The sequence below is a fragment of the Condylura cristata genome, unplaced genomic scaffold (genome assembly GCF_000260355.1).
Source record: "Condylura cristata isolate star-nosed mole 26May11 unplaced genomic scaffold, ConCri1.0 scaffold00014, whole genome shotgun sequence".
In the NCBI taxonomy this organism is placed as follows: Eukaryota; Metazoa; Chordata; class Mammalia; order Eulipotyphla; family Talpidae; genus Condylura; species Condylura cristata.
In genome coordinates this window covers 14175062-14202065 of record NW_004567115.1, presented here as the reverse complement: position 1 = coordinate 14202065, position 27004 = coordinate 14175062, and the positions used below count along the sequence as shown (strand labels likewise).

The following is a 27004-nucleotide window of genomic DNA, read 5'->3' as shown; positions in this document are numbered from 1 at the left end:
GAGTGTTTAGATAGTTTTCCAAAGTTATGTTTATATTACTCCTTTATAATCTGACCAGGTTCATTTGGTTTATGTTCAATTTCATTCTGGGAACCCCCTCTCCATTTCTGGTTGATATATTTTTAAAAATTATTTAACAGATTTGTTCTGTTATAAGACAGTATACTTTGATAGCCCTACTCTTCTATATTTCAGAAGAAATAATTAAGTTGCTAGGTACTTAAAATTCATTAGAAACTTTTTTTTGTGTAGATTTTTACTAATGTTCTGGAGTTGTTTTAATAATTAGAGAATCTTATTTGAATCATATAATTGGCATATAAAAGAAAATAAGAGGAAGGCTTCACTATATCATGATATCATTACTTACTGTAGTGCCAGATTTTTTTTTTCGAAGTTGAAGGATTGATTTTTCTCACAGTTGAGCCTTTGTAAATAGATTTTCCATAAGATATAAATGTCTTCCATGTTATTCCATAAACATTTCTTCCATGTATTGTGACTCTTGTCTATGCTATAAGCAAAAAGAGGATGGTTTTGTAGTGGTACAATGTCATCCTGTACAGTTTAACTTGATTAGTTGGGAAAAAGAGTCTTATTGTATCCATTTCAATTTTTTTTTTGGTAGGACAAATTAAATTATACTTGTAAGAAAATAAAAGATCAAAGACATGAGAACTAATGAGAGAATTAGCACACAAAATTGAGGGGAAGTTTTTAATTTTGTCAGAAAATAAAAACAGTGGGATATAGCTTCCATTCGTTAAAGTAGGTAAAGAGTGAAGGAAGGGAGAAAGTGAATAAATAATATCCAAATACCTGTATCTAGCAAACTTGTAATGAAACTGTTTAAAATACTGTAAATATTACTAGTGGTTTACACTGATACAAAGCTTTTAAGAAGCAAGGAAGAATATTACAGTGGTTTGTCTGTGATGTTTATTGTTGGGACTGGGATTGATGGCATATTTTGTTTATTTTCTTTTTTGAAGCACTTCTAATTAATATTTTTAAATACATACAGTGATAATAAGTTCACCTCAACTAAAAAAGAAAAAAAAATACTATTAATTCTATACCTACCAGTTTGGTAGTCTTTAAGAAAATAAGTTCCAGTTAACAGTAATGGGAATATACTGTATATAGTTGGAATTTACCATTTTTAAGGTGTAATTTTCTGAAGTTACATTTTTAATTTGAATTTTGATATTAAACATGACAATGGTTAAGTTGTAAAGACTCAGTAGTTTAGGAAAATATTTATATTTGCTTATTTCTGGAATAACTACTTATACTTAAAAGTGTACTTCAAAACTAAATCCACTTCAATCAAGTTGTTCATTTTCTGTTGTTTTTATGTTTTAAGGAAGATAAAACTTTCCTCTTGTCACTAAAAAATATCCTCTTGTATACTAAAAAATATACTGAGACATTTGCATTTGTGATCAAGTAAGTGAGCTTAATATTAAATACGTCAACACTGGGAAGGCACTTGGGAACTGTCAGCTTTATCTGTCTGACTCTTTTATTTGACGTAGGTTTTGTTATAAAAATATACGTGAAATAATAACATTGGTTGATATTTCTGTGGGAATTTATTGTGGAAGTGCTTGAAGGCTTAAAAGACACTGAAAGTAATAGAATCCTGTTAAAGATACTTTAAAATAATGGTATCAGTTTTCCTTAAACAAGTGTGCTGTGAGCCTCCATGATGGCCTTTTGGTTGTCTTAGCAGAATCACCCCTACAGCTACTGGAGTTTGATTCCTAGCCAGGGAGCAAACCCAGATACCGTGGAGCAGACCTTTCCTGCCTCCTGTACTGCTCTCCTTAGAAGTATGTTTCAGTAAATCTGCCTGTCCTGTTCACTATTTTTACTGGTAAATCCTTTCCACCCCTTGCCCCCTAGGCACCTCTGGCCTGTACCCCAGTTCTTCTACACCTACACAAAACAAAACAAAAAATTGTGCTGTGTCAGAATCCAAGAGAATGTCAGTCAACTTCCCATGTTAACCACTCAGTTTAATTATTATATAAAAATTGATATGTGTGTCCATATTTTAAGAGTACGTGACACAGGTTGATATTAACTTCTAACAGATCAGTAACAACATATATTTATTTAGATTGTCATCAAATTGAGTGACTTGAAGAGTGTACTGGTTGCTTTATTGGGAAATAAATCTATGATTCATTTGTGCACATTTGGGCACAGGCATTTACTGCTTTTGTTTCAGACTTTTTTTTTTTTACATTATTCTTTATTTTGTATATTTTTCCATCTCAGTTGTAACCCCTGTGTGTTCACCCATGTGCCATTACCATAGTCCCATGTGCTCTTCCTGCCCCCATTTTGATCTTGTAGCCCTCTCGTCTCCCATAGAATGTCTTCTGGTGGGTGTTATTAGATCACCTTGAACGATAGGGATAGTGTCTTTTTCCAGGCCTAAGGACTGATTTATTACCTTAGATAATGTGTAGATTATTCCCTGAAAGGGCCAAAGTTGGCAGGACATTTTTTTTCTTTTCTTTTCTTTTTTTTTTTTAAATTTGGCCTGTTTCCTAATTAGCATTTCCTAAGTTTTGCTTTCTTCAGCTGTGAAATAACTTACTGTATGTGTACCATATGCCTGAATTGCTCTACTTTGGCCCCGTGGTACTTGGATGACAGTTTGAAGATTGTGTTGCCTTCTCATTGTGCCACAGAATGGATAATTTTGTAATGAAAATTTGGGGTGTATGGATAACAATGAAATATTTGGTCTTAAAAAAAGAAATTCTGTGTTTTTTTTTTTTGTTGTTGTTGTTAATGGTATGGATAAACTTGGGGGGTATCCACAAAATGAAAGAAGCTAAAGAAAGACAAATAAAACTTGACGTTGGTATTTGTAATCAGTAAAAAAAAAAAAGGTAATTCAAAAAAAGAGCAGAAAAGTGGTTGTTAGGTAGGGGTACGGCTGAGAAGGAGAGGTGGGAAGGATTGGGGAAAGAGTGCACACTTTCAGTTATCAAATGAATAAGGTCTGGGTTTCTGTTGTAAAAATACTATACTGTGTAGCCGAAATCTTCTAAGAAATTTGAACTTAACATCTTCTCACCAAGAAAAAGGCACCATGTGAGGTATTGGATATGTTAGCTCAATTAAGTGAATCCTTTGGCAACATATGGATGTATCCAGTCATAATATCGTACTGTTCAAATGTTATGTTTTTGTCAATTATATGTTAATAAATCTGCAGGAGAAAAATCAATAAAGCAGTGCAACGCTAGCACAACAGCAGAGATGGTCTGAGCGAAGGACTTCAGGATTAAAACACACTTCATGGTCAGCAAGCAAAGCACACTTTATTCTTCTCTCCTTCCCTATTTATACCCTTCAGCATGGAACCTGGGGCTGGGGGGAGAGGGAAGCTCTCAGCAAGTGCGTCAATAACATGCCACAATAACATGGGGGTCAAAGAGCAGTCAAGTAAACACAAGGCAGGAACACTTCGTGCCTCCTGTTTTTCTGTTCCAGCACCCAGGGCTCATTCTTTCTGTTTCCACACATAAGTGTGCACACATAAGTGTGATTCTGTGGGGGAGGTGGGGAGGTCTGTCCAGGCAAAGGACCCAACACAGGGGAAAAGGTATCTCAGAGTCAGGATTCTTGGTTTTGGTAGCATTCATGAAATTCTGGTAGACTTCCTTGACAACTGTCAAGTAGAATAAAATCTTTGACCTTTCACTGTTATTTAAGATCTTTATGTAATTGTATGAATTTTTACTAAATGTATGAATTTATATCTAGTTACATTGTTCATTTTAAAACAATGTTTACTTTCCCTCTACCCCACTTGTCCCACACTTCATCACCACATCCTCCACATTCCTCCCTTCTGATCTCTCCCCTCTAATGTAGGATATCGCTGGATTATAATTATCTGTTTTTTTGTGTGTTTTGTACTGTAATAACAATACACTCTTTTTTTCCATTATGTCTTAATTTGTTTCTCTTATAACTCCTGTAAGTGAAACCATTCGATATATTTCTTTTTCCTTCTGACTTGTTTCACTGAGCATGAGCCCTTTTAGTTCTATCCATGTTACTGTGAATAGTATGAGTTTATCTATTTTGATTGCTGAGTAATATTACATTGTGTATATATACCACATCTTCCTCATGCAGTCTTCTACTTTGGGGCATTTGTGTTGTTTTCATATTTTTTTTCTTTCCCCTATTGTATATATAATAGTGCTATAGTAACCACAGGGGTGCATGTATTATTTTGAATGAATATTTTTCTGTCCTTTGAGTAGATCCCTAGAAGTAGAATTGCTGGGTCATATGGTAGCTCCATTTTTAGTAGTCTGAGGAACTTCCATACAGCTTTCCATAGTGGCTGTACCAGTTTGCATTACCCCCCAGCAATGTAGGAGAGTTTCTTTTTCACTGCATCATTGCCAACATATGTTGTTGTAAGTTTTGTTTTTTTGTTTTTTGTTTTTGTTTTTTTTTTTTTTTTTGATCTGTGCTATTCTTATTGGTGTGAGGTACTGTCTCATTGCAGTTTTGATTTGCATTTCCCTGATTATAAGGGATGTTGAACATTTTTTTTTTTTCATAGATGCCTGTTGGTCATTTGCAATTCCTCTTTGGAGAAGTGTCTTTTAAGTTCTTCTGCCTATTTCTTGAGTGCATTGCTTTAATTGATTTGTGAGCTCTTTGTATATCTTTGTGATCAGTCCTTTGTCCATTTTATGGAGTGCAAAGATTGTTTTCCCAATTAGTAAGGCGGCTCTTTGTCTTGGTTACTGTCTGTTTTGCTGTGCAGAAGCTTTTCAGTTTGATGTAGTCCTATATGTTTCTTGTTTATCTTGTTTATCTTTTCCCTCATATTCTTTGCTTGGGATGATGAGTGTTTAAATATGTTATTGAGATGTATGTCTTGTAGTATTGTATCTATATTTTCTATATATAGTTTCAGGTCTTATGCCTTATGTCCAAATCTTTATCTGCTTGAGTTGATTTTCATGCATGGTGTAGGTAGTGGTCTAGTTTTATTCTTGTGCTTATGTTGGTCCAGTTTTCCCAGCACCATTTTTTAAACCATCTTTGTTGCATTGCATACTTTGCTCCTTTGTCAAAGATTAATGGTCTATATATGTGTAGGTTTATTTCTGGGCTTTCCAGTCAGTTCCATTGGACTGTGTGTCCATTTTTGTTCCAACACCACACTATTACTTAAGCAAGAAGAAAGACTAAGATAATTACAGAAATAATATATATATATATATATGTGGGCATGTATTTAAAGAGAAAAGCTTACTGAAAATACTCTATTTCTTAGACAGTTCCCTTCTGTCTTCATTACTGTATTGCTGATTTGTAGTCTAGAATTTCCATCTTTGCATAGCAAGTCACAGTCCCATAAATAGAATCATTTTTTATTTGTATAGTTATTTTAAAATTTGTTCAGACATACGGGAATTTATAGATGCTGAATTGATGTACTTAGTGTTACGATAAATGGAGATTTTAAAGTAAATCCTATAAATGGCCATTTTCTCTAAGGCAGACACTAATAAATTATCTTTAACATGGAACATACTTTGCTTCTCAGAATTAACACTAGTGACTGTAAAAGTTCTCCCATGTAGTTGTCAGCTGTCTTGTGTATATTCATAAGGAAGAACTGTGCCTTCTGAAGTTGTATTTGAATTAACCTTACAATTATAATTTTATTTTCTAAGGGAATATAGTTGTACTGCATTTGCAGTGGGAATTAAAGCCCTGCAGTTATAAATAATCAAATCTAAGCACTTTGTTTTGAGATTAGGGTGAATTTCAGCTGGTACCTTTTTGTGGCAGTTTGGATCCTTGTTTTAAACTAAGTTACCCCAATATTGTTAGCCATCATTTTTCTTTTTCTTATTTCAACCTGCCATTGTGTGCTTATCTAAATGTTCTTTTTTCTGTTAAATTATTAATTCAAGAACTTTGCTCTTTTGGCTAGGTTATTCTCTCAGCCTTTTCTCTCCTATTTACTTTGTCTGCTTTTCTTCCTCAAGTAGGTACAGGACACTTAAATAAGTCTTCTGCCCTAACTCAGGGTATAAGATTCCAGCCTCCTTTTTCTCTCCTTTTCTTTTTAAAAAGTGTATTGTATAATTAATACCCTAAAATATGAGGACATTTAATATAACTATCTTTGATACCTTTACCACAAAGTACTAAATAGAGGCTGGAGGTAGGAAGGGATGTCGTAAATAAGAATTCAGAGTGGAGAACAGAATAGGTGGATTTAATGAAATGAACTGCTTAAGTGGGGAGACCAAAAAAAAAAAAAAATCTTGCACACACAGGGAGACTCTTGAGTCTCTCTCTCTTTATATTCCATTTATCAGTGGTTGGTTAGGGTGACTAGTCTTGGGTGTGTTCTGACTGATGATCTGAATTAACACCAGGGATCATCAATTAAAAAATGTATTTACAGTGCAGGAATTGGGTACAGGTCAGAGATGTGGGAAGGGATAGAGTAGGGAGCACAATAAGCAGATGTACTAAAAATACTGCTGAGGGGAGCAGCAAGCAAGACAGGAGAGTTCTGCTGTGACATGTGCATCACCTCCCTGGCTGGGGATAGAACTCATGCTGCAGTGGCTGTGGGATAGCTTCATCGTGCTGTGTTTTAACCCATTGCACCACCAGGGAGGGCCCAGGATCATTAACTCTTCAGGTCATCAGCTTAAGGTCCGGGTCCCCATGACAGTCCATTGGCACCCTTTGTCCATTAAAGCCTCCCAAACTTGCCTGCTGAGCATGGCATGGGGCTTAGTTTTTAAATTTAGTAATGACACTGCGACAATGTCAATCCCCTTAATTTCCCTTGTGTTCTTGTGTGCGTGTTTGTGATAACATAGATCTGTCCCTTTGATATACTTTAAAGTGCTCAGTATTGTAATGTTAACTACAGATGCAATAGATCTCTAGAACTTACTCATCTCGCATAAGTGGAACTTGATAACTATTGATAAATAATTTCAGGTTCTCCCTTCTGCCAACTGTCATTTTGCTTTCTACTTTTATGAGTTTGACTTTTTAACTACCTCATGTAAGTAGAATCATGCAGTATTTATCCCAACTGACTTGTTTTCCTGTATGTTCATCCATACTCTCTCAAATAGCAGATTGTGTATTTTTTGTCCAATTATTATTATTTTTTAAATTTTTGCTTGAAAGAACTGGAGTGTAGGCCTGAGGTGTTGAGGGTGAGAAGATTCACCAGAGATAGAGTGGGGAGTAGAACAGACAATTTATTGAAACACACTGCTAAGGGAAATAATAGTAAGAGAGATGAGAGGTCTGCTATAGTGTTGATAACACTAAGACAACCTCCTGGTCTCCAGGGAAGCCCCAGGATGTCTGTTCTTTTCTTTTTCTTTCTTTTCTTTCTTTTTTTAAGTCTGAAACATTACTGTATGTGTGGGTGGAGGTGAGAGTGTGTGATCTTTGTCACTGACATTTGAGTTGTCTCCGTATGTTGGTTAGTATGAGTAATGCTGCAGTGAACATAATGGCTCTGATATCTATTGGATATTCAGATTTCAGTTCTTTGGGGTTTAAAACCAGAAGTATGCTTGCTGGGTCATATAATAATTCTCTTTATTATTGCATCCTCATTCTACATTCTGGTCCTGAAAACATCTCCATCTCTGAGTGATTCACAGAGACAGTCTCCACTTTTTACTTGAGAGGGAGAGTAAAAAAGATAGTTATTTTTAACTTCTGATGTAGAGCTTGCTTCAGTGGTACAAGTTTTTCCTCTCCTGAATTACGGGTGCTTCTTTGGTTTTCAAAAGGCAAGGAATGAGTTTTTTTTATAGTAACTGTGGAGTTTTTCAGGTAAAATGAGGTATTCTATACGGAAACTAGGGGGTTATTCCTTTATCCTTATGCCCATCTCTGGAACAGATTATTATTAGTATCCCAGATCCATTTTTATTGTTTTCCAGTCACTGTGCCTTTCTGCCATCGCTGTGCATGCTCCGGATTAGCCACTGTTCTACCTTTTGACACAACAGATTTATTCTACATTTTTGACCTAAATAAAAATAGAATGATATAGCACTCATGGGTGCATGTTTCTTGTGTTCATCTTTGTATCTGGGACATACCTATTCTGTCTTTATGAAAGAAGTTTCTTATTTTGATAAATTTTGATATAACTTGCAACCATTAAGAAAGAGAAAATGAAATATTTTTTTGCATGTTATCAATGATGAATGAATGTGTTCACTAAGGCCTAAACAAAAGTCATTTTGGGTAAAAGACAGTCTCATATAATTCAGTTTATATTATTTTAAACTTACAGATTTTCACCTTATGTTAAATTAAATTCCTGTGTTTAATTGCAGAATCTTTTAGCTGAGAAGGTGGAACAACTAATGGAATGGAGTTCCAGGCGCTCAATCTTCCGAATGAATGGTGATAAATTTCGAAAATTTATAAAGGCACCACCTCGAAACTATTCTATGATTGTTATGTTTACTGCTCTTCAGCCTCAGAGGCAGTGTTCTGTGTGCAGGTAATTTTATTTTAAAAACTTAAAAAACTGTTATCATACTCTCTAGTTCATATTTTATTACATTTTAGATAAAATTTTATAGTAGAATTAAGCAGTTCTTCAGTGTTGTTGTCAGTTGTGTTCTCTTAAAATTAAGTTCAAAATCAGTGTAATTTAGAAAATGGCTGGTATTATGTTACTATGTAAAATATTTATTGACCAAATCACACATAATTTTCAGAGATTTGCTGTATTTATGTTGCATATAAAGTTGTGCGATAGAATTCTGTTCAGATATTGCCATATAATTCACCTAAATACAAATTGACAGTAAAGTACCCTCTTAAAAAAATATTCTTGTTTTAGCAGTTTAATAAAGCGGACAATTTTTTTTTTAACCTAGGGGAAGTCCTTATATTGTTAAGCCCCTCCAATAATTGCAAATTATTGGAAATGCCTTCCATTTTCATAGAAATATCAGTTTGAAGTGAGAAACATTTTTCATTGGGAACCCACTAAAGAAAATTTTGGACAAATGCAAATTTTCAATAAAACACATGTAATGAAATTTTTATTTAATTAAGCCTTTTATTTTGAGAATTGTAGCTTCACTTGCAATTGTAAGCAATAATACAAAGATTTCTACTAAGTTTCACCGTTGTCCCCATCACAACATATGGGTGAAGTTCGTGTGAAGATTATTGGTATTGATATAGTCAAGATAAGAACAGTTCCATCAACATGAGAGTCCTTCCTCATGCCCCTAATAGCCACAACCAACCCACCTTCCTTTTCCTATTGCCAAAACTTGTTCTCCATTTCTCTAATTTCAAGAACATTATATATAAGTGGAATCATATAGTATAGGACCTTTTATGCTTGATTTTTGTATTTTCCATGTTCACTCAAAATTCACCTACATTTTTGTATTTAATCAAAGTTCATTCTTTTAATTATTGAGTAAAACTCCATGGTGTGGATGTGTTATAGTTTATTTACCCATTCATTTTTAAAATATCTGACTATTACAAAGTTACAAATATTCTTGCTCAATAGGTGTTTGTGTGAATTTGAGTTTTTGTTCTCTGGGATAAATGCCAGAGAGTATGATGACTGGGTTTATGATAGTTGCATGTTTAGCTTTATAAAACAGTGCAAAAATGTTTTCCAGAGTGGACAAATCATTGTATATTGTCACCATACTATTGTATGAGCTAGTATTTCTACATCCTTGTCAGCATTTGATATTGCACTATTTTATTTTATCCATTCAGATATATATGTAGTGAAAACCCATTTTTTTAATTTTGCATATCTGATGGATAACAGTGTTACACATCTTTTCATGTACTTGTATGCCATCTGTATATCTTTTTTTTTTTTTTTGTGGTGAAATATCAATTTGTCTTTGCCCAATTGAAATTTTTTGCTGAGTTGTAAGAGTTCTTAATATATTAGAGATAGTAGTTAATTTCCCAGATAGATGGTTTTCAAATAATCTCTTCTAGTCTAAGGCTAGTAATTTCACCCTTATCATATCTTTGGCAAATTGTAGTGTTCCACTTTACAGTTTCTCATTTTGTAGCCCTCATTTTTGTTATCAAGTTGAACACTGTCTAGTCTTTGAACCCAACAATTTTCTCCTAAAGTTTGAATGGTATTGTTATCATCTTTGGGAGATGACACTCAGTCTTTCATCATCAGGTATGATGTCAGCTGTATGATTTTTGGAGATGCTGTTTCCAGCTGAAAATATGTTTTACTAGCTTGTGAAGAGTTTTTAGTCATGAATGGTGATGAATGGAGATGATAAGAAGAAAAGTAAAGGCTTAGAGGCAAAATGAAAACTGTAGAGCACATAAATAGTCCCCATACCTTTCTCACATTATGTTTAATTATTTTGAAGTTGATCAGGGCATTGGCATTTAAAAAATGTGGTCTGGGTAACTAGTTTTAGTGTGCAATTAGTATAAGGAAAGGAGAGGCGAAAAAACAGTTCAGTAATCCATAACTCTTATTTTTGTTGAGGGGCAATGGGAATCTGCGTGCTTATCTAATTGGAATGTTGTCGTGTTACACTTAATATCCTTTTCAAAACTAGAATGCCCACCCACATAGTGAAGAATCTAGAATCACATAATTTTCTTAAGTGCTCAACAATTGAGGAGCAAGAACATCCTTAGGAAGGATAGCATATTTGGTTATGATAGGAACTATTAGATAAATGACATGAGAGTATATTTGAAATGTAACTTGGTTCAAAGTTGGGTAAGGGGTTCAAAGAACCCAGGATGGCAGGTGATAAAGTGTGATTTTAATTATGTTAGATTTTTGTAAGAGTGAAGAATAACATTTATCTAAAAGTTGGATGATGTTGAAAATTAGGAAGTTGTAAAGGTTTATCTAATATGTAAATTGTTAAAACACGTGACTGTTGAGATGTCATGGAAAAATTTGAGGAACCTATGTTGCTGTGGTAATGTCTAGCAGTTAAACATGTAGACTGAAATTATTTGGGATGACTGGAATTCAAGAGGAAAATTAAGTGAGCTGATAGAGGAATGTTTTGGAGTTTGTAAGAAGATGATAGATTTACATTTTAGGATCGCTGTCCTATGTGATCATAAGCTTGTAGAGTAATTATCCTATACTATAAATATCACAGGAGAATCTTTTAAATAATTGTGGCTGAGCAGTGGTCTGAGATCTACTGTTAGTGAGCCAAGAGAATACTGTAACCCATATAGTGAGCTGAGTGGATCAAAGTTATGTCAAGGAAACAACTGATTTAAAGAGGAGTTACAAGCAAACTTTTTAAGAACAATTTTTGCAAGTTATATTCATGTATTATAAATTAAGCCTCAAATAAGAATTGCAGGTTCATTGGGAAAGGCACCCTATCATAAGCAGCCTTCTTTCTTTTTTTAACTTAAATTCTTTTGACTACTTCTGTATTATATAATTGTGGACCATTTATGTGATTCTACTATAATTTTTTTTATAATTCTATAGAATCACTGAAAAGTTTAGAACTGTAATTTAAAAATCTTAGTGTTAATGCTTTCCTTTGTGAGACTTCACTGCTTTTTCATTCCTTTAAGAAATGAAATTTTCTTCTGGAGTTAATTCAGTTTCTCTTGTTGCTTCTTTTTGCTGAAAGTCTGATGAATGAGCTATTGGCTTCCTTGTAAGCCCTCTTAGCAAATCATTTTGCTCTTCTTTCACACAGTCAGTTTATTCACAAATTTCAGAATTCAATTCTCACCTTCCTCAGTGCTAACGTCAAACTCTTTGGCCAAATAAAGTTGTTAATTAAGACTACTCAATACAATTCTCACCTCCCCTAAGTGTTAACTCTAAACTTCCTTTATCAAATTGTACTGTGGGGAATATTTCCCATAATTGCTTTATTTCCTACAAAGTTACTCATGTCTTCCAGAAATGCACTAAGAATTCTAAGAACAAAATACACTCTTTTAATGTTATCACCTTATTAATAGATGTAAAGAAAGAAGAAGAAGAAAAAAAAAAAACAGGTGAGGAACATTTGAAAAAATACATGGAGATATGAGCACGATGACTGTATAACCCAAGTTGGTGATGCATTAGAAACAATCAGTATTTACAGAGTGTATTAAAGAGGAGGATGAATAAGTTATATATTGACATTGGATATTAACTTGCCAAGATCCTTCCTTCTCTTACTAAATCAAGTTATTGTATGTAAACCAAACTATAGGGCTTCTGTTTGTGGGTGTGAGTGTGTGTGTAGTATCATGTTATTGTTACTTCTTAAAACGTAGCTGTGAAAAAATCCATTTTATAGATGAGAACATAAGAACTAAGAGGTTATATAATTCATCTGAGTCAAATAACTAATATTTGTCAGGGTGCGATTTGTGACTTCAGAGCTATTAGATTTTGATGCTTCCCTTAAGTGTACACATTCATCATTGCCTTTACCCTGTGAACTGTAATTTGCATTTTGCTGTTGCGTTCCAAATTAAGATTATTAATCTTTTAGGCAGGGATCCATCAGTGAGCATTTCTTAAGTGTATTAGATCTTGTAAAGCTTTTATTGAAAGTAACTTCTCATAAGTGGGACTGGCAAATTGGAGACAGCTGGCCAAAGCCATGTAGAAAAGCGCTCGTCAGCCTTTTGTTTCATTACAGTTAGGTCACATCTCTTAGGAGATTATATTTTAAAGTGAGCACATGTGAAAATCGTGTATATTTAAAGTTACCTTTGTATGTCACTTAATGCATTTATAAGTGATTTATAAATGGCTTTAGGACTAAAATCCTTAATAATTTTCGCTAGATACTATTCTGTAGATACTATTTCTTTATGATTTTAATTCTTAAGTTTCTCTGATATGCTTGGTTACTTGAACAAACTATTTCCCTTCTATGTTAAAGATCCTTTACTCTCATGCCATTCTCAAATTCTCAAATTTTGCCTTGGTTTGGCTTAGTACATGATAACTGTTTCAGGATTGAATAACGGTCAGTTTAATATAAATTATATCCTAGAGTTACTGCTAATAAGCTCAGTCTGATTTAAACTTTCAATGAAGTTGATTGCATATAATATGATTTCACTGTGTTACAATTTTTCCTAGGTGTTTATTTCTCAGATTTGATAGTTCCAACTCTTACTATTCTTGATGAACTTTCAATACTTTTCTGAACTCCTTCTGTTTTCTGTATTATTAAAAAAAGTACAAATTTGGTTCCTCTTCTGTTGGATTACATATGTACAGAAAATTGAGGCAAGACTTCTCTTTTCCAAGATTCAGTAATTTTGTTAATAATATATTATTATTATTTATGTTAATATAAATAAATATTTGCCATATTTGATTCTTCTGTTTTAAATATAGGTCAGAAGTGAATCACAAATAGCCTTCATGTAATAATCATCCCTAAATACTTTTAATATGCATCTTTTAAGAAAATCATGTTCTTACATGATAAGAATACCATTATCATTATAAGGTGTTGATGCTACTTCAATGTTATAATCATAGAATGTCCATATTTACATTTTACATCTGTCTCCAAAATGGCTTTAAGGCCTTTGTCTCCCTATTTAGGGTCTTGTCAAAGATCTTCCATTGCATTTGGTCATATGCTTCTTCATTTTTTTAAATTGCAGCATTCTCACTTTTATTTTTTGTTGAAGTACTATTGCTATGATTTGTCTCCTTTTTATTGCATCATATCAGGGGCACATTATGTTCAGTCAGGAATACACTGGTAACATATGTCATTTGATTACCACATCTTCCTATTGTACATCTTTTTCTCTTGTATTATGGGGCTGCAGCAAGTTGGCTAAATGAGAGTATACTTTGAGATCATGTGACTATTCTTTCTCTGTACCTTTTCCCCATAGTTGTAGTGTGCATTGATAATGTTTGCCTGAATTTGATATTGTATCAATGATTATGTCATGATCATATTAAAAAATTCTGTCATTCTGCTTCATTAATTAGTTAATATTCTTTAATTAACAAGAGCTTTTGCAACTTTATTTTTTCCCTTTTGAGTATCTCAATTTTTTATGTTCAAGATTTCTTAAATATGACCAGTGGTAATCAGTGCCTATATTAAGACATTTCCCGATTAGTTTTGGTTTTCTGGCTCAACCAGTCTATTCTTAAGCTTTTTAACATTTTCTTGCCATGGAATTACAATTAGAATTTTTTCTCAAGATGTCATTGTTTCTTGTAATTAGAAATAATATTTAGAAATCAGGAACATGTTAAATTATTGCTGGGATAGTGTCATTGTTTTCAGCCCTGGCTAGTACCTCCAATATGTGTGTGTGTGTGTGTGTGTGTGTGTGTACATAAATGAGCTATTGAATGGACTGTTCTTAGCTGACACTGCAGTGTGCTTCCTTGTTTTCCCTCATTCTAGTTTCATCTCTCCTCTTTCCCAAAATGAAAACCTAAGTCCCAGTAATATGAATGTATTTGGTCATAATTACTTTCTCTCATAGTGCACATAAAACAGTTTCAGATTTACAACACTGATGTGGGTCTCTGTAAACAAACCTATGAACTGGACACCCTAATTTCTGAACAGTTCTTAGCTTTAAAACTTAGGAAAGAAGAATGTGTTTAAAATGTACTTGAATTAATTCTTATGTTTCTGTTATATTTTTTAATGTTTTCTGTATGTTTTCATTTTGATAGTTCATTTGTTTCTGTATTCAGTTTTATGGTTTACTGTTTTTTATATATTTTAAATATGCATACAAGAAGTGGGGTACAGGTGAGGTGGGGGATAGTGAGAGGATTCACCAGAGACGGAATAGGGAGTAGAACAGGTGAATTGACTGAAATACACCATTGAAGGACCAATGGTGAGACAGGAGAGGTCTGCTGTGCTATTTGAGTCAGCTCCCTGGGCAGGAACCCAGCTTTTGCTGTAGTAGCTGCAGATAGCTTCATAGCCACAGGGAGCCCCCTATATTTTACTTTTTGAATATGTAAAAGACCTTATCTGGTATATGTGCACTTATATGTCCATATACATATCTAAACTTGGAAAAATGTAAAAATACTCTATCAGGAATTACTGTCATCCCTATTCCATCCATCCATACCCACTCATCCCCATTATTAGTTATTTATTACCATATTGTTTATCCATCCTGAATGTGATACTTTATTTCAGTAGTTCCTGTATGGTAAGAATGTATATCAGATGGCAGAATTATGAGGATTGTTTTGCGCTCAGTGCAGTGAGTAGAACATTACATCTGTTTTGGTATTACATAGCAGTTCTGAGGCTGAATTTTCCTCCCCAGCAGTGTTTTGAACACAACAGGTTCCATTGTACTGAGTCATCAGTAATTCAGAACTTGGCATTTTGTTTTATGAGTTGAGGAGCCTATGGAGTTTTTGAGTTTGTGTCAGATATTGATAGGGAAAATACAGTTTCCCCCACAACACTGCGACTTTTTTTTTTTAAATTCTATTTTATGTTTTAAGGAGAACCAGTAGGCTACTCTTACCACAGGAGCTGCATGCCAGGATATACCATCTCTGTTTAACAAGCAAGGATTGCTGAACCCTTTTCCCTTTATTATTCATTGATTCCAAGTTAACCAACCCCAAAATAAGGTTATCAGACATTACTTTTCTTTGGGAGCCATGGCAGGCAGTAGTATGTCCAAAAGTAAAAATAAGTGGAAGACAGTCTGTTGGGTTGGTCTGCACTTAGTGGAAACTGGCATATGAGTTATTCCAAACAATTTACCAGGAAGAATGCTCAAGTGGGGTATATACTGATATGAATATTTAAAGAGCTCAGGGTATTGAGACTTCATTTTAATGATGGAGCTTGGAAAGAGAGAAGATTGTTTATTTTTTTTGGGGGGGGAGTGTGTGCTGGAGACATTGATTGTTCTGTGTGTGCTCATACAGACCAATTTTATTTGGCATTGTTAGAAATTAATGTCAACTTCACTTTTTGTTTTGCATTTGATTTATTCTTTTGCCTAGAATGCTAGGGCATGTTTTAATTTTATTCATTGAACTCTGTATCTTAGAGTTCATTATTCTAGCTCACCTCTCTAGGCATACATTGGACCTTTCAGTATCACAATAAAGTATCATTTATAGAAAGTTTTACTAATTTACAGATTAAAATATTATCAGTTTTGTTTGTTTAATTTTCTACTCCTCGAACTTCAGTTTTTCATGTTTAATTTTTACTGATCTTTCACATCATTAAAAAAAACAAAACTTTAGTTTACTTTTTTTCTCTTAACCTGTTTATAATTCTTTTCTTAATGCCTGGTGCAGAGAGGGAGATGAGATTGAAAATGTAAATAATCTTTAGTTGCTGACATGTTAAGATTCGCATATCCCTTTGTAGCTTACTAAAGACTTGTCTATGCCTACTATATTCAACCTCATGCCAACCTGTGAGAAAGGAATTACTACTAATGCCTGGTAAAATGAAGTAGGTAGAAAGTATATGTACATTTCCAAGTTTATTCTTTATAAGATGTAAATTCAGTGTACATGTTCAGCTTTTTCAGATTTATTGCTATATATGTTCTTTATACTTGGCCAGAAAAGTAATAATAAATACTATTGCAATTCCAAATACTACACTACTTGGAAGTCATGTTGTTGAACATAATTAGTTTCATCTTGGTTTCTTTTATACCAAATTTATTATACTTTAATGTAGTTTTTTTCTCTTGTTGTGAACATAAATTAATATGCTTAAGGGGTATACTTCATGATCAGATGAAATTGCTTTATTGTAAAAGTTAGTCCATTTTTCATCAACACTATTTTATACCAGCTTTTCTCATGCTTTTATGTATATAAACTGCTCTTGTGAAGTTGGCTAAAATATATGTTGAACCCAACTTCAGAAGGATTCTATTTTAATAGGTTATATGATCAGGTATTTTTATTTACAATAAACTACTTCAGTTTCCATTTTCACATGTAAGGAGCTTGGCAGTTGTAATTCCATTTTAGCAATGAGTTAAAAGTTGAACAAACTGAAGAATCAGTAACTCTTTATTGATGCATAAGTAATCCATGATTGGAGAAACAAGCAAATGTAGTGACACAGTTGGTCAGACTAGTGATACATGAGCAGAAACTGTTCTGGGAACCTAACTAGAGTAAATATAAAAGAACAGTCCCTTCAGACTTTTATGAGATAACAGTGAAAATGAATTGGTTTGAACTATTTCAAAGTACTGTGCTATTCTTGTTTTTTTTTTTTTTTAAGATTGATTGATTTATTTATGGTATAGAACTGAGGTACAGGCCATAGGTGCAGGGGCGGTGAGAAGATTCACCAGAGACAAGAGTGGGGAGCAGAGTAGGCAGATCGATGAAGTACACAGCTCAGGGAACCAGCAGGCGAGACAGGAGAGGTCTGTTGTGCCATTTGGGTTGCTCCCTGGCGGGGTATTGAACTTGTGCTGCAGTTGTAGCTTTGCATGTAGTATAGCATTTTTTCTTTGTAGTAATTTTCGAGGGAAGTTGAAAACTTATTGTTTACACAAAATACTTCATGCAGATGGATGAACTACACAAGCTATGGAATGGCATGGTTGAAACTTAAATGTATATGATTGTGTGAAATTACCCAATCTGTAAAGTCTAGTGGATGAGTCCCTATAACCTGAGTCTGTTTTGACTGATTATAGTGAAAGGTGGCAAATATTGGCTCTTTACCACATGAGACCAAAGCATAGAATTGTTGAGGAATTGGAGCTCCAGTGGCATAATTGGTTAGCACGTGGTAATTATACAGAATTGTTGAGGAATCCAGCAGGATTTAAAGTATGATTTAATGTTTTTCTAATTTTGATTTGTGAAGTTTTGTGATAAATATATTAAAATTATTCAACAAATACTCGATCATGGCAATTTTTAGGCAGGTTATCATAAACAAGATTTACACTGCTGAGAACTTGTCAGTTTGTAGTTTAGTGTTCATTATTTAATTCTGTAAATGTTTCCCTAGTGAATTGAGGCAAGGGCTTATTCTTTTACCACTCACTTTTATATTTCCAAATACTATAATAATTAATCCTTTATTCACTCAGCCATTTAATTCTTTATTTTTAGCTATACAAGTATTTATATTCAAAATATAACATAACCTTTATATAGATAGTGTGAAATATATGTTAGATAAGAAAATAGCTTATTTGAACAGTTGGGTCAGTTGGTTACTTTACTAACTTGTGTTTATTTGGCCTATAAAGCCTTGATCATTTATTGGTTATTCTCTGCCTTTTATTTTAATATCATAGTTTATTTTTACATCATTTTGTGCCTTTTCCATCTCAGTTATAATTCCCGTGGGCTTCCCATCACCAAATCACCCGTGTACCATTACCATAGTCCAGTGCCCTTCTCCCCCTCTACCCCATTTTTGATCCCATTCCCCACTCCATCCCTATAAAATGTCTCTGGTATATAGTTGTTTTTTTTTTTTTTTTCCACTCTGGTTGCTTAAGTTTCCTGCTATGAGTGAAGCCATCTGGTATTTTTCCTTTTCTTTCTGGATTACTTTACTAAACATGATCCCTTCCAGCTCCATCCATGTTGTTGCAAAAGGCATGTGTTTATCTTTTTTGGTTGCTGTATACTCAGCTTTTTTTTTTTTTCCAAAGGAACAAAAATTGATGTGACTTACACTGACTTATAGGTATGCATATTATCTACAATTTGATTATCTTTTGAGTTAACAGTTTTTCTTTAATAGTGGGTATTTTGAGTTACATATTTTGATAGTTTTCCAAGGAAAGGTATCTATATAGCTTTAATAAAGGGAAAAAAAGTTAGATTTGTAGGATATGTGGATCCCCAGTAAACTCAATTTCTTTAATTTATCATGTAGTAAATTGAGAAATCTTCAGTTCTTCAGAGGGATTTTGTTAATGTGCTTCAGTGCATTCAGTAGGAACCTCCTAATACATAACACAACCAGAAATCGCTTGGTTAGAATCTCTGTGGAACAGGTGCATAAATTTGAGCTTTTATGAAGACATGCTTTGGAATAACTGCTTTGTATATAACATATACTACATATACGTGTGTATGTGTGTGTGTAGTTTATCATAAATATATAAATATAAAAGGCATGGAATGGTATTTTGATATGAATTTTTTAACTGTACAGGACATTTGATTAACATCTAAAAGATAAACCATTCTTTAAAAATTTCAAGGCTGTTAGAGGTAACTACTTCTCTTCATGGGAAATATGTACAATCTTAGATTAATAATACTTTTAGGTTTTGCTAACTTTTTTAAAGAGCTTATTAAAAAAAAAAAAAAAAAACATCGTCCAGGCTAGGTGTTTTTTTTCTTGTCCTCTTAGTCTCTTAGTAAAATATTGAGAAGACAATATAAAAGATATAACAGAATTTCGCTCTGCAGTTACTGTTTTAGCTCTTTTGGCTGCTTTAATGCAACTTGACTGCCCTCTTCAGGCTTCACATGAACATATTAGATAGAACACGGTACAATATTCCCTTTATTTTTAAAGTTAGCTCTCTAGTATTCCTGTGAATTAACAAACTAATTATTTTACTTTAAAATGTTGGCAGTTTACTTGTTTGTGTTAAGTGCTTAGGGTATATATGATTTTCACTTCTAATTACAAGTAGCAGTGAAGTCAGACGAGATACATTAATAGTAAGAACTAGTAATGTCTTTCTTTTCTCATTAGTCTAAGCAGACATAAACACACAAGAATACAGTGAATTTGTTATTAGTTGGAATTCTTTTGTCCTTTATTACGCTTTTCGATGTAGAAAGATACAGAGGGACTAAGTGCTACTGAAGAGATGTTTAGAGAAGAGGTTTTATGCTAGTAGCGTGTTCCTTCTGGTCTTGTGTACTCTGAAAATGTATCTGCAACAGTGAAATACAAATTTCTCAGGCTCACTGAATTAATTTTGATGACAAAGGAGATGTATTCATTGATCCTGTTGCTGTTGTATTACACTGACATTTACTCTGTCAATATTATATTTGTGTGTGTATATATATATATATAATTTGTTTTCCTTAGTTTCTCTATTCTAACTACATATTACTAAATACAATTAGCTTGACTAGAATATTTGGTAGTTGCTTTCTGCTGTAGATTCTAAGGAATGATATCTAAGAAATATGCCATACCTTCATTTATAGAGTATTTTATTAGCCTTGTAATTTCCTAACTACACCATTAAAACAACATTCTTAGATGTTTCCAAACATTTTATTTTTCTATTCCAATAGATTGTACATATAATGCCAAATACAGCTTTTTTAAAAAAATATTTATTTGTATATAGAACTCTGGTACAGGCCAGAGGTGCAGGGGCAGTGAGAGGATTCACCAGAGTCAGAGTTAGGGCAGAACAGGCAGATTGATGAAGTGCATTGTTGAGGAGAGCAGCAGGTGACACAGAAGAGGTCTGTGTCCTGTGGCTCACCTCCAGGGTGGGGATTGAACTTGCACTGCAGTAGTGGTGGCCAGTTTCCCATGCTGCGCTTTAATCCATTGTGCCACCCAGGGAGGGCAAAATACAGCTTTCTTAATTATATTTTGTGTCGTCTGTTTCTTTCAAAAACATTAGTAGGTGTTCTTATAGACTACATTCAAGGTACTATGTATCTTTCTCTCACGTCCAGTCTGTATACTTATTTTCTGGCATAAAACTTATATTGTGTTATTTGAAAACATAATATGCATTTCAGACTTGGTAGTTCTTCTTTATTCTGCTTCTGTTACCGTAGTGTTTTCTTCATGACTGTTTTTGCTTATTATAATGTCAGTCTTACCAGACATACCTTCATTCCTTTCTGAGTATTATTTACATTCACATTTTGTCTGAATTCTTCAGTTCACTGTGATTCACTCTTCTGTATATGCCAAGTAGTATCACAACCTACATGGTTATGTTTTTATTTATGTACTTATATGTGATTATTTCATATGTATTTAACAGCCTCTTAAAGGTAGATAGTAAGAGATAAATGCATTTATTCTTGAAGACACTGGATATCACTGATGCTTTGGATCTAGTATGTTTTTGAATATGAAAGATTTTACTAATATGGTATCAGATGGTGATTTTTAAGTCATTACCTTTCAAGTTATGAACATTATTTCTTTGAGACACATACACAAACACATGCACGTTTGTTATGGTATAGAGATTTAAAATGTAATAAATTTTTCTTTCTAAGACTGCCATGGCAGTAAAGCAAATTTATCTTCATTAAAAGAGACATAATCTATGTAGACTTTGTCAGATGCTCCAGAATTCGGAACCATTAATGTAGTAATAGTTAAATTTTAGGATATATATTAACCGATCAGGATAGTATAATATGCATCATCACCATCATCAAACCTTTTATTAAATACCTACTTTGTGATAGGGCTTTGCCATTGAACATCAATTGTACAGGCATAGCTAAGCTAAACAGAACAAATATAAACTAATTACAGTTAGTACTGTATAGTATTTGAAAATTTTCATTTTAGATATTGCATCAACAATGCAAATATAGAGAGATCTGAACACAGGCATGTTTTGGGATATGAGATTTCATAAAGCAAAGACTTTTAATATGATATGTTCAAGCAAATAGATTATAGTTACAGTGACCATTGTATTCATTATTTAGGCTTTGGGAAACTTTTTAAGACTTAGAACAGAATCTACAAATAATTAGGATATTAAATTGAAAAAGTAGAACATGGAATTTGAAGTTAAAGTAAATTTATCTTTAATTCCTCAATACTGTGTGTCACATTCCCTTTTTTTATTTTCTTCAGGGTATTAAAAAAAAAACAACTTGTTTCCTTTTATGAGGCGTCTCATTCAAATGTAAGCTCCTTAAATATCAGGGACCTTTTATTTCTTATTCACTCCTGCATTACCTGACATATTGCTGTCATTAATATTTATTTGTGATTGAATAAATTTTGTATGAATAGTACATAAATTCTAGTAAGTTGGGCTAGGTTATAACAAAAGGTAAAGAAATTCAGTATTGCCATTTTGTAAGAAAATATACATAGATGTTGAATAGTAAAGTATGGGTTTCTTCATATTTTTCAGAATGAAACATTTTCATTTGTCAGGAATATATCCCCCAAATAAGAAGTTGCTGATTTACTATTTCTCTAAATTTCATTTTCAAACAGAAAATATTCTTTTTGTGTAAGAAAGTACTGTTTCATTAATTGTATTGATTTTAAGGTAACTTTGGTCTTTGAAAGTTTATCAGTTGCAGAGGTGTTCATACCAACTTAATTGTCAGTGCCAATTCTCTGTAGGAAATTACTTTTTTTTTGAAAAGCAGTGATGAATAATAACCCATGGTATAGATTTTCACTATCCAAAAGTTCAAATATTGCCTTTTTGGTATAATTTGGTAGGTTATTTTCTAGGTGTATGGATGTTATTCCTATTAATTTATATGGAAATGTTTTTGAGTTATTGTAGACTTCATATATAACCTACCATCTTACCAAATAGTGATGTTCTACTTTCAGGTAAAAGGGGAACCCTGTTTTGTTATATTCTCTATGACTAACATCAAACCAGATTTCAAGACTCATATTTAACTGTTTTTATGTTGGGATTGGAGTAGATTGAGATGTCGTTTTAAATAAGTGAGAAAGCATATACACTATTTTATGTGTATTCCTTTGGTAAACAGGGAAGCATGTTGTTAATATTACATCTTCATTTTGTTGGATTCCTAAATTATTTCCCTTTTTAGGTCATTGTTCTTGGTATTCCACCTGAAATTCTCATCCTTTCAGTGATTCTTTTCTTTGTATTTGAACTTTAGACTCACTGCTTCTGGGAAACCTTTCATGAATATACAATCTAGGTAGATTGTCCACTATTTTCTCTAATGCCATTGTATTTTTAATAGTTTTTAATATTTGGTTGTTTGTTATGTCTCATTAAGATTTCTATTCCACTGTAGCACAGACCTTGGAGATTAGCTCCCTTCTAGCTAGTAGTTGGTAGTAGCAGTTTTTTACCCACTATTGTTTTAAATATTTGTACAGTTTTCATTGACAAATACGTATAATTTTCTATATACTGAGTATAATAGACTTTTAGAATGATCATTGCAATGAACAAGTTTTATATGGTACTATAACAAATTCATGGATGTTATTGACATGAATTCCTTAAGATCCTTGTTCAATGACTTCAGTCTTGTTAATCCTATCCATACTTAGCCTTCTTAAAATTAGTTTTAAATTACAGCAATATTATGTGTTTCTTGTTAAAAGAGAGGGGAGAGGTAAAATGAAGAATTTTGATCCCTTCACTCTGCCTGCAGACTTGTTGGCCAGAGGCAACCTGTTATGCTTTGTGTTTTTCTTCATTTGGTGTTTTTTCTTTCCATGTCTCAGTGTTATTCTTTTTACAGAATTTCATGCAGTAGACTTGATCTTTACATAGCTTGCTGTGATATGTAGGGATTTAACTTATCTCACTTGTTACTTTATGACTTTTAATTTACTGTAACAGTAAATAGTATTTTACTTATATTGTATTTATGTGCGTGTCGATTCACTAATTTATAACTGGAAGGAGAGTAAGCATACTGAAGTCACTATTCCATTTCATCTAGCACATTTTATTAGTTGTACTTCTAGTCATGTTGCCATTATCGATAGCATTTACATTCTATACTTTGATCATAATTGTGCTGTTGCTTTTTATATAGGTTCACTGAGAAAGATGAAAGCTACTAAGCAGTATTTATCCTATTATAAGTAGCATTGAATGCAAAGTAGTTGGTTATGAAAATGGTTCATTTTCTATCCAGTTTTTTTTTTTTTTAACTCCCCCACCATTCATAAGAAAAGGGTCAAAATAGAGCCCTCCCTGGTAGAGCAACAGGTTAGGATGCATCAGTAGCTGCAGCCACTTCAGTGTGAGTTCTCACCCCTGCCCAGAGGCGATCCACATGGCTTGGTGGACCTCTCCTGTCTCGCCCACTTTTCTCCTCAGCACTGTACTCCCTCAGTCTGCCTATTCTGCTCCTTACTCTGTCTCTGGTAAGTCCTCTCACTGGCCCCACACATATGGCCTGTAACTTAATTCTTTAATGCATAAATAAATAAATCTTAAGGAAAAGGGTCAAATGGATCATCACCATTTAATTAAACTTGTGGTAAATTTTAATATACATCTTGTGTAGCCTTGGCTTTTGTATTCATTTTGTTGTTTTCCCTACTGTGGGACCAATATGTCCTGCTATAATTAAATTTCTTCCACCTCTTTCCTATTCTAATGATTGCTTAGAATCCCTTGTCTTGATATTCAAGTTCATTTAATTCCTGTTCTAATATGTACTTTATAATCCTCTTCCCTACCTTAATTTATATATCTAATTTTCCTTCTAGTGCTTTCACCAAATTTACAGATTTTCTCACTTTTCCCTTCACATTTTAATCACAAGGTAATTTTTTTAAGATTTATTTATTTGTACATACAGAACTGGGGTACAGGCCAGAGGCTCAGGGGCGGTGAGAGGCTTCACAGAGACAGAGTGGGGAGCAGAACAGACAGATCAACGAAGTACACTGCTGAGGGGAGCAGCGGGTGGGTCAGGAGAGGTCTGCCACACCATGTGGTCTCCTCCTGGGCAGGCGGGAATCAAACTCATGCGGAAGTGGCTTTAGCTTCTCAGTGCGGTGCTTTAACCCGCTGCACCACCAGGGAGGGCCACAAGTAATTTTTTATCCCTATATTGCTGAGGATGTTCATTTCAAACTTAAGTGATTATTTGGCTGCATACAGAATTCTAGCTGGAAAAAAAAAAACCCAAAAAACAGATTTTCAAAATTCTGTTGAAATTGTTCTATCCAGTGTTGCTAATAACTAGTTCAGCCCCACTCATTTGTCTAAGTTACATATTTTTTAAATTTTTTTAGGATATTTTATCTATAGTATTCTGAAAGTTGGTCTTACTCCTCTGCTCAGAATTGAGGATATAAGTAAGTTGGAGACAGTTTCCTTCATCTGTTTTTCTTGATCTCTTTCAACAGTACAACTTGATTTATAAAACAAGTCATAGAATATATATTATATAAACAAGCAAAAGCTGGCCAACCCTAGATGTATTTGTTTTATTAACAGTTTTGTTAATACTTGAATCTGATGTGATTTTACTCTCTCCCATTCCCTCATCAGGCAGGCAAATGAAGAATATCAAATTCTGGCTAACTCTTGGCGCTATTCATCTGCTTTCTGTAACAAACTGTTCTTTAGTATGGTGGACTATGATGAAGGGACAGATGTTTTTCAACAGGTAAGAGTTATATTTTATTTTGATAAGTTTGTCACCATGGGTCCAGTCCATTTGTTTGCCTGATAGTAAGTTCATAATACCCTGAGTACTTAAAATATATTAGGTATGTAGTTAAAACAATTTATACTACTGTTATTTTTGAAATGTTGATATTAGTGAATACATTCTAGGTGAAATGTGTTTAGCACACAGTGGCAATTTGTATGTACTATCATTATTTGCTATTTTGCACACATTTGTGAATTTTTTTGACTGTACTACTTACATTTTGATAAATATATATTTGAAAGTGTTCCCTTTGTGAACTGAATAGTTTCCCTCCAAAATTCATACACTGAGGCCGTAAGCCCCTAATGTGAGTTTATGTGCAGATAGGGCCTCTAAGGAGGAGTTATAGGTTAAATGGGGTCATAAAGATGGGGCCTTAATATGACTAGTGTTTTTATAATCAGTCACCAGGAGTAAATGTACATGGAGAAAAGTCCATGTAAGAAAGCTACAAGAAAATGACTATCTACAAACTAGGGAGATTGTATTAGAAGCTAATTGTGCTGATAACTCAAACTGAGAAATAGCTGTTGTTTAAACCATACAGTTCTGTTACAGTAGCTGCTGCACTCAACCAGGTATTGAATCAAAGCAAAAGATGTTACTTATGTTCTAAGTATCTGATGTACATTTGTTTGACATGTATTAGCTCACCACATTGCATATGGACTCAAAGGTGTAGAATCCTGTACCACAGCTGGCTGTTACCGACCACACCCACCATTCCATGGCCAGTTGTGCCACTGCCCCATCTGCTATAGCCTCAACTCTACAGTCAGATTTCTAGGGCTTATCTGTCCCTTTGTTTCTCTATCAACATATGAGTGAAACTTGTTGATCCCTGATGTATAGTCTTTTATTTAGCTTTGCAATAAGCTATTTTTATCCCAGTTCTTAGAATTATGGCATAGTTATTTGTCCAAGATTACAAAATTAGTTTAATTTAGAATGAAAATATTAATTCTGATTCCGAGAGTTCTAGCAGTTAATAAACTTAAAATTGCTTGATCAGTGCCTTTCAATTGCAAGACAGTACCATCCTTGGCATTTATTAGAGTTATCTTGGACTTTTTCTCTCATGGGGTACTCTGGCATGTCATGAAAAAGCATTTAAACCTGTAAAGAATCCAGAACACTAATTGTAAATGGACGATTAGTAAGTATTTTTGCTTATTTGCTTCCACATTGATAATTCATTCATTTTTGCTAGTTTCTAGTTGAGTAAAATGAAGTATTTTTTGCCTTCAGCACCATTTACCCTTGGTTTTTCCTATTATTCTTCACCTCCCCTATACATTTTCATTGCATTTTTGGATATTTCAGCAATTATCATTCCCTATTCTGTGGGAATGAGGAATTGATGAAAAAAGCATAAGGAGATAACTGGATAGTATTAATAGAATATAAAACAGATACATTTATTATTTCAAATACTCTCGTAAAGGAAAATTACAATATAGTCATTACCAAATGTTCTTTTTATATCTTTACCATATTAAGAAATATCCATCCAGGTCATTTTGTCAGCTTAGAGCTGAGGCTTCAAATCCAAACATCTAC

General features: G+C 33.5%; 1 protein-coding gene across 3 annotated transcripts in view; it reads left to right on the top strand.

Moving 5' to 3' along the window:
• TUSC3 (tumor suppressor candidate 3) overlaps window positions 1-27004 on the top strand; it is a 122715-nt gene that overhangs the window by 30619 nt on the left and 65092 nt on the right. For all 3 annotated transcript variants that reach the window (XM_004682192.2, XM_004682193.2, XM_012724970.1), the window contains exons 2-3: window positions 8397-8566; window positions 25279-25396. In XM_004682192.2, the coding sequence (XP_004682249.1) occupies window positions 8397-8566; window positions 25279-25396 (288 nt within the window). The remainder of the gene's footprint in view (window positions 1-8396; window positions 8567-25278; window positions 25397-27004) is intronic.